The sequence below is a fragment of the Vigna umbellata genome, chromosome 9, assembly GCF_029865625.1.
Source record: "Vigna umbellata cultivar VRB3 chromosome 9, Vumbellata_1.0, whole genome shotgun sequence".
Taxonomy (NCBI): domain Eukaryota; kingdom Viridiplantae; phylum Streptophyta; class Magnoliopsida; order Fabales; family Fabaceae; genus Vigna; species Vigna umbellata.
Genome location: NC_142173.1, coordinates 32,847,615 through 32,856,885, shown reverse-complemented (window position 1 = coordinate 32,856,885; position 9,271 = coordinate 32,847,615). Strand labels below are relative to the sequence as shown.

General features: G+C 32.9%; 2 protein-coding genes across 2 annotated transcripts in view; one reads left to right on the top strand and one right to left on the bottom strand.

Moving 5' to 3' along the window:
- The window catches only part of LOC124835691 (protein VACUOLELESS GAMETOPHYTES), a 3,275-nt gene extending 242 nt beyond the window's left edge, over positions 1-3,033 (top strand). Inside the window, exons 1-3 of the mRNA XM_088099547.1 lie at positions 1-365; positions 1,477-2,009; positions 2,659-3,033. The exon at positions 1-365 is cut by the window's left edge and continues 242 nt beyond it. Of these exons, the coding sequence (XP_087955673.1) occupies positions 1-365; positions 1,477-1,985 (874 nt within the window). The 3' untranslated portion in view covers positions 1,986-2,009; positions 2,659-3,033. The remainder of the gene's footprint in view (positions 366-1,476; positions 2,010-2,658) is intronic.
- A 705-nt stretch (positions 3,034-3,738) lies between these two features.
- Positions 3,739-7,243, bottom strand: LOC124835686 (putative pentatricopeptide repeat-containing protein At5g13230, mitochondrial). The gene is made up of 2 exons (XM_047310654.2): positions 6,721-7,243; positions 3,739-6,022 (listed from the first exon to the last, which is right to left on the bottom strand). Exons 1-2 carry the CDS (start codon positions 7,110-7,112, stop codon positions 3,964-3,966), a joined length of 2,451 nt encoding a protein of 816 aa, XP_047166610.2. The 5' UTR covers positions 7,113-7,243; the 3' UTR covers positions 3,739-3,963.
- Between the last annotated feature and the right edge of the window lie 2,028 nt (positions 7,244-9,271).

Below are 9,271 nucleotides of genomic sequence, written 5' to 3'. Positions count from 1 at the left end.
AAGCTATAGGCTTGAAAAGTGTTCATCAGAAATGGAAAAGCACCAATTCACAGCACCCAGTGAGCAATATTCGACAGGGTTTGTGACAAAAAATTCACCTCCTCCTTCTGTGGAGTTTCCAACCTCTCCACAGCTGATATTTGGAGAGGAAATTGTTCACTTCAGCCATCCTCAGCACCCTCTTTCAATGGTGGATCTCCCTGACCTCTTCAACTGTGTAGGCTGCAAGGAATATGGCTCTGGAAAGAGGTTCGTTTGCCAACAATGTGAGTTTCAGATGCATGATTTCTGTGCCTTGGCTCCTCCCACTCTCAAGGCACACCCCTTTCACTCTCAACATTCTCTCTTGTTCCACTCCAAACCAGGTAATCCATTTTCTTCCATTCAAAATACGACCAATTTATAGTACATAAACAAATATACTACGTCGACTAAAAATACGACTAATTTAGAGTACATAAACAAATATAAACATTTTATTTGATAAAATAGTTTTGTAAAATTAATTCCTAATTATATATATATATATATATCATATAACCGATTATTATCTATAATTGATGTAAAAAATTTCATATTTAAAAATTTTCATATTTAAAGAATATTTTGTTAATTGGACAATTATATGATTATATTCACGTTTGTTTGACGCATCTTATTAGATAAAATGGTTAGAAAAATGAATTTTATAGTTTTTCGAAAAGAAAAATCACTTTAAAAGAGTGGTGCATATATATATATATATATATATATATATATATAATATATATATATATATATATATATATATATATATGACAATCTTAAAATCTTGGAATCATTTATTCAATGAATATGATAATTTGGATAATTTCTTGTCATAAAAATTGACATATATGACACTAGCAGGTAATAAAGACATCCCAAAACAATTGGATGCGTGTCAATGCAATTACATATATTTAAAAACTACAAAATGCTTTTCCATGAGCATTTAGTTAATACATGAATTAGAAATAAGATTTCTTTGGAGAAACTAACAAAAATAAATTATAAACACTGATTTATAGATTGTGGAGAAAAATACTTTTTATTACAAATATTTATTAACATTTTTTTTCTAGACAAACTTCACAAATTGATGGTTAAAAATACCATTTGGAGTGAAATCAATTGTTATATATTATATCTCGATGGAAAAATATAATAAGAGAAAGTTTAAAAAGTGAAATATTTATTAGAAGTGTAGGTTCACCTTAATTCAGTTTTTCAAAATCAACACAATTAATGTTTGAGTAGATAAATGAAGATGATAGACTTAATAGATCTCAATCATATCATGAAATCAACTTTAAGTTTAGATTAATTAAATTTTAAATATTCATGAATTTTGATATTTTAATTTATCTTTCATTAAATTCTTTTATATAATTAAGTATTTAAAACTTTAAAATTTTTGTATTAAATTAGTATTATTGCATGGTGAACGTGTTACAGGAAAAAGTGGAATGGGAGGGAAAGTGAAGTGCGACGTGTGTGGGAAACCGACGAAGGGGTTCGCCTTCCTCTGCACCGCCTGCGCCTTCCAGATGCATCCATGCTGCGCCATGCTCAACACCGAGATCGACTTCCCTTCCCATCCCCACACTCTCAAGATCCTCCCCACCGCCTCCTCCGCCGCCGTCGACCCCTCCTCCTTCGTCTGCGCCGAGTGCAAGAAGCGAAGGTCCGGCAAGGTATACCGCTGCACCGTCTGCGACTACCACCTCCACGCCGCCTGCGCCAAGACCAAGATCAACGGCCTCCTCGCCAACGGCATCAGGCCGCCGCAGAAGCCCAGCGTGCTCGCCGCCGCCGCCCGCGTTGCCTCCCAGGTGGTGATTGAGTTCATCGGAGGACTGGTTGAGGGCATCGGAGAAAGCGTCGGCGATGTGCTTGTCCAGAACATTGCCAAAGGAAACACTGTTTCCCCCGCTAATGCTAGCCCCAAACCACGTTACAGATAATCCATTACTCCCCCAACAAAAAAAGTTAGTATCATTCCCCTTCTACTACATTTTTCATTTTTTAATTTTCTTCTTCTCTCTTTTACTTATTTTTCTCTACAAACTTTTAATTTAATTTAAGAAAAACCCTTTTGTAATATTGTATCTGAATTTTTTTTTCTATTTAATTGATTTTTTTAAGATAAGTATAATTAAACCACCTTTTCTTCTACTAATTTCATAGTTTTTTTTTTGTTTATGTATTTTCTTATTATTATGATATGTAGTGAATGACGAATAGAAGGGAAATATATGATATAAGCATTTGAAACTGAGTACAATATATGATATATAAATATTTGAAATAGGAATGAATTAATTTTCTCTTATCCAATTTATGACAAAAATATATAGTACTAACTCTTTAAAAAGTGCGTGACATATCAGGTGAAATTTTCTTTAACACTATGTAAATGAACCACAGAGTAGCATGATACATATAGAAATTCATTTCACATATTTAATAAGGATAAAATAGTTTTAAAAAAGTGAATTTTTATAATTTTTTAAAAAGAAAAAAGTAAAATTTATGAATATAAAAAAATTATATGTTTCAAAATATAATTTTTGTTTGTAAATAAGAGAAAGTGAGTCAAATTTAGTGTTCTGACCTTTCTCTTGTATACTGTTTCAGGGATGAATCTATTTCAAGTTTCCTCTGACACGTTTGGGAAAAGATAAAAGCACACAAGAAAATATTTATGCTACAATATTTGTTTTTCTAGAATGTGTCTCCCTCTGAAATGCAAAAGTGGAAAAAAGATAACCTATTCCTAATTTTCTAGATACATTCAATGTAGGCTATTTTTTTCATATAGGAAAAAAAAAATAATTGTATAGTATTGATTGATGCAAATAGTGTCGATTCTGTGTATATTTTGTTGGTTTGTGGAGGGGAATTCTAAAAGGTGGGTAGGCTAGTGTTTCAGTAAATTCAAGTGATTGTTATATGTATGTAAGTTGTAAGATTTCATATATAAATATTGCATGATTTGTCATTTTTATTATATATTTATTTATTCAATAACTTTATTAACACTTTTTTTTCATGGAGGAAAAATCATTATAAGAGATAGTTGTGCCTTTACACAAATGATGCTTCACCCAATTAATTAATAGGTTTTCTAAATCCTATCAGGAAAAAACTTTAATTAATGAATACATGAAAACAGAAGTGATGAGCACTTATGATAAATCATATATTATCTGTCCAAGATATTATACTTTCTTTGCAATGTTATAGAATGTTATCTCCACACGAAAGCAAGCATAAATTCTTTGGAAAATAGAACAATATGAATACATTTGAAGAATACATGCTCGGTTTGTCTCCTTTTCTTTCTTGAAAAGAACCAAATGTCTATGGTCCATTCAGTGGTAGGATTCCCCTTTAAGACAAATTGACCTTTCATGGAACTCTCTCTTCAAATACCTTCCATGCAAGTCTTGTCCCTTTCATTGCACTCAGTTGCATATCACCAACATTTCTACTTCTAAATGCTTAATTAAAATCCCAAAAAATAGTATTTTAGAAATAAAATAGTTTTATATCCTTTTGAAAATTTTAAAAAATAAACTAAGTCTTTTATCATGTATTATTAAGAGACTCTAATATCATCATTAAGTGAGATTAATCTCATCAAATTCGTTTAATAAGGGAAATTTACCCCTTTTATATATTATAATTTAAATTTATTTATAATAGATGTGAAAATTTGCTTGCTTTAACTTGCACTAGTTTGAATGTAATAATTCTGCATAATGCACAGAAGACAACAACGTGAACTGTAATTCCCCCATATATACAAATAGAATGTTATCTAAAAGATAAAACTATTCTAAGAGATAAACTAATCTTGTCTAAAAGACAGAATTGATCTTACTCAAAGAGATTAAAGATATATATAATCACTATCTAAGCGCTGCTTGACTAAGTCAGTTACCAGTAGTCACCACAGGAGCAAATGCCATGCTGAAAATGATGGAACCGGTTTATATCTCTGATAACAATTTCTCGCTTCACAATTTTTGATATCAACTTTATAGCAGCGTGACAATCTACACAAATCCGAAGATTTTTAATGATACGAATAGAAGATGCAGGTGGAATATGTATCAGTCCAAAAGCCAGTGCCAGTCTTTCACTGTGCGCCCACAAGAGACGTTCCTTTTCATCATCCTCCACATTAAGCAGAACAACACTACAATCAGGAACATACCCTGCCTCCCTGCTTTTCTTGTTTAACCATTCAAGCATTGCATATATTAGTTTAATTTCGGGATGAGAGGTGTCTCCGACAGTGAAATAATGAACTACACCTTGGTTCTCAACCCAGCTTAATCCTGGTTCCTTTTTTACTTTTATCCTTTTCATGTTTTTTCTAACAGAAGCAACTCTGTCCCATCTCCTTTCAGTGGCATACATGTTTGACAGAAGTACATGAGTTGCATCATCATGGGGCTCCATCTCAAGTACGTGCTTTGCACAAACCTTACCTAGATCAAGATTCTTATGGATAACACAAGCACCAAGCAGTGCACGCCACACCATAACACTGGGCTGAAATGGAATTTCTCCAATGAGGTTCTTTGCTTCATCAAATTGGCCTAATCTTCCAAGAAGCCAAACCATGCAAGTATAATGTTCTATGCATGGTTCAATGCCATAATCCTGTAACATTGACCTAAAATGAGTTCGTCCTTTGTCTAACAACCCTGCATTGCTACATGCAGAAAGGACACCAACAAAAGTGAGTTTATTTGGTTTACAATTGGTTTTTTGCATCATATCAAATAAGTTTAGAGCCTCCGTACTCAAGCCATGCATAGAATAACCACAGATTATAGCATTCCACGAAACTTCATTTCGTTTATTCATCTTATCAAATGTTAGCCTGGCATCATCAATTCTACCACATTTAGCATACATGTCTATCAAAGAATTTGCAACCACACTATCCTTGTTATACATGGTTTTGATGGTTAAGGAATGAATTTGACGCCCTGGCTCTAATGAAACTAAACTGGAAGAGGCACGCAGAACACTTGAGTATGTCACTTCTGTTGGCTGTATATCATATCCAAGCATGTTTGAAAATAAATTTAAAGCTTTCTCCCCATCCCCTAACTGAACATAACCAACAATTATAGTATTCCAAGTTACCTCGTTTTTCTCTTCCGACCTAATGAATAATTTGACAGAGTTTTCAATTTCACCACACTTGGCGTAAACATCCATGAGGGCATTTGACACAAACACATTTGAGTCAAGACCCACTTTCAGTACAGAAGAATGAATTTGTTTTCCCAAATTCAACGAAACCAGAGACGCACAAGCTTGCAGCACACTAGCAAAAGTAAAATTATTAGGGACAACAGATGATTGCCTCATTCGACAAAACAACTCCAAAGCCTCCCTACTATTTTCACTTTGAGCATATCGCGCTATCATGAGACTCCATGGAATAAGATCATCTTTGGGCATTTCCTCGAAAAGCCGCTGTGCCTCAGCAATCTCTCCAGACTTGGCATACAGCTCTAGCAACGCAGTACCAACATAAAGATCCCTATCATAACACGCTTTCAAAGCACATCCATGAACACTTTTCCCAACCTTAAATGCTTCTAGACCAAGACAGGACTTCAGCGCAGCAGAAATCGTAAAATTATTTGGTGCGTACCCCATAGTCCTCATCTTGCAGAAAAGTAGCAATGCATCCTCATGGAAATAATTCTCAGCATAGCAAGCTACCATTCCAGTCCAAGACACCATGTCCTTACAACAAATGCCATCAAAAACTGCACGTGCAGCACCAACATTTCCACAGACAGCATAGGCACTAAGTAGTGCAGTCCCAACGTACGCATCAGAGTGATGACCAAGCTTATAAACATATGCATGCACACTCCAAGATGTATCAGCCAGCTCCATTCTCACCAGCAACTTGAGAAGTGTCGTGAAAACAAACTGGTTCACCTCGTATCCTTCTCTGAACAACCTGTGTTCATCAATTGGATTGAATCATCTTCGAAAAGAAAAACCTTCACATTCAATTTAATCCATAAAGCCACTTGGATTGCAAATATCAGGGTCTTTTGGGTGAATTAGGGAATCCCTCGGTGCGGACCAAGGACTAATCCTTGAGATATTAAGACTCATTTACGGGGTTAACCTCTCCCAACAAATGTTTTTTCTATACACACATACCAGAGATCAAACCAGACCAACCATGCCACTCAAAGCATCTCATCGTCTATAAGTCATTACATGTCCAATAGTAGTATAAACCCTTACAAATATACTATTAAAATAAACTTATGCAGTTTGATAATAATATTCATAGTCACACTCAAACAATTACCAAAAACTATCTATAATTAAATATAATTTCATAAAAAATATAAATTGCGACGAAAATTTAAAAATGAAAACATGAATTATATAAACTCAGGAGTGATTCTGTGAGTCATCAACAAATCAATGATAATTCACACAAATAACATGCATTAAAAAAATTTTACAAAAAATCCGAAATCAATGCAGTAAAAATAAAGTTCCGGTTATGGGGGTTTATGGGGTCCTTTATTTTTTATTGGATTGATTTACTAAGGACCCCACTAGCAAGCAGCAAACTTCCTAACTGGTGACTAGCGACCTAACTAACTAACTAGCAACTGGAATCGTGAAGATGCGTACCTGAGAAGCAAGTGAAGGGCGTGATGAAATTGGCCTGAACTGGAGAAGCCATTAGCCAAGGTGACGAAAGAGGCAGTGTTAATGAGAGGCATTTCATCGAACAGTTTGGTGGCGTCATCGAAGGAGTGGAAGTGGACGTAAGTATTGAGAAGAACGTTTTGGGCGAAAAGGTCCAAAGGGGCGCCTCGCTTGAGAATGTGGCAGTGGAAGCTCTTCCCTGAGTTGGGGTTGCGATTTTGGATAGCTTGTTGGAGCATGGTGGCGTAGGAATAGGAATCGAACGCATCTTGGTGATGGAAATGAGTGGAATAGAAGCAGTGGGTGATACTTTTGGCCTTGCCATGTAGCGCTACAAGCCTCAATAGCTTTGTATCATACACTGTTCTGATCATGAGAACTCTGTAACTTCACTCTTCATCCTCCATTTTTTCTTTTTCTTCACTTCTCGCGCCAAGAGAACCTTTTAATTTAACACTTTCCATTGGTTATGTTAAAACTGTTTTTTTTTCAATGCATTACTCTTATTAATTAAAAATAATAAATTGAAAATAAAATATTTTTATGTAGAAAATAAAATATTTTTATGTAGACCAAATGTAGAACAAGTCAAAATGGGACCATTCAACCCGCATTATCACTGTTTCAACAAAAAGAACTTGATATTTTAAAATGTAACAAATTTCAAAATTATCTTTAAGAAAATGATGTGATAAGTGTATTATTTATATGTTATTTAAAATCACGTGAAACTTAAGGATGTTTTGCAAATTTGATAAAAAGAACTAAGTTTGTATATCTTAAAAGAAATATCTAATCGAAAACTTTACAAATGAAATTAAGTTTTCTTTTTTTATTAATGTTTTCTTCGTGATACTATAAGTAGTAATGTTATAATTACTTAAAACCTCTAGAGCATGACTCATGTCTCTTCATGTTAAACTATTCATTTAGAAGAGTCAAGCATTACTATAAAAAGAGTTTATGGCATCGTCATAGAATTTATAGCATCGTTCACTCATAAGTAGTAAAGTTCGATGTTAAAAAGTACAATAACAATTTTGTAAATACTTTGTTCAGATTGACTTTGTTGTGAGGATGTCCGATGTTAATTTTCCTTTTAAAATTTTAGAAATTGTATCAACACTCTTATCATTCTCTTTCAAATTTTCACAAAACTTGACATCAAAATGTAGCAACGACGTCAAACTTGTAAGTACTAAGATTCTTTCTCTTAAAAAATTTAGCTTGAGACAATATATGAACAGAGTAACAAAAACTTGTGCGAACATTCAAAAATTCTTTATATTGTCCTTCTTGTAAAGTTAATTCATTTATTCATATCTTTTTTTGAAAAAATTTCGTTAAAGAGGGGTTGACTTTATGTAAAATTGATAGTATATGAAAGTCACGTTCAGTTTTACTTTACAAAGGTACAATGCTTTTTCATAGCCTTTATCAAAACATAGCTTGTACTTTAGCTCAAAAGAGAAGTTTTCAAAGGAAGCATGCCCAAAATATTCTTCATATCTCTCAACGTTTTTATCTTGAGTGTAGTGATTCTTATCAAGTCTTTCTACTTCTATAATCTACACAAATATCAAGAACAAGGTATACAAGCATTGAAATACTTTATCGTACATGTATTAAATATTTTGAACATTGATAAACGTTAAACTTAAACATTTTATCATTTTTCAATTCATTAATAAACACATTATTTAACAAAGCATATAATTATGAGACGATACAAAACATTAAGTGCTTATATGCAAAAGTTGTTTATGATTTACAGTGTTTATCATGTTTTCTTTATAAAAATATATTAAGCTTCAATTATTTGTATAACATTGTTGGTAACACGTTATCTATTAAATGATTCTTTAATAGAAACGCTTCGTTGTTTATAAAATTGTCCTATAATCTAGTATAATCTAAAAAAACATTATTTTAATTTTGTTTTCATCTAGATGTTCCAAAGTATATTTCTCTTGAACACTGTTTATGTAAAACAATATTTCATTTTGAATGATATTTCATTTAATGTTTTTTTTTTTAATTCAAAACCTGGATAATCTAATATCTAGACAAGTTAAGAATAACAATAAAAGGAATTAATAATTTTACATATTTTAAATTGATTTCTTTTATTTTGCCTCTTTTTTAAATACTTTTATTTTGCCTAAACAAGTTGGTCTTTTAAATGATTTACGTTCTAGTCAAGAAATAAAATAGAATTTAGGTAAACTATCAATTTCCAAGTTAATGGAATTTAATATTCTCAAAAAACTGTCCCCTCTCTCCTGTAGCCATCCTCTATATTTATAAAACATTCTGTTACAATTTCAATTGCCTTTAGTAATTTTATTCACAGTTGTTTGGTCAAATAAACAATGCAACGTTGAGGAAACATGGTAGTGTCCGCCAATAAACATGCATGCTTCCAGTCTCCAAATTGAAATCAGTTCCCTCTTATGGCATGTTTGGATGTGCATATATCTGCCATCCAATTTTCTCAACGCAACTCAAGCAATTCTCTGTTTCGGACTATCAG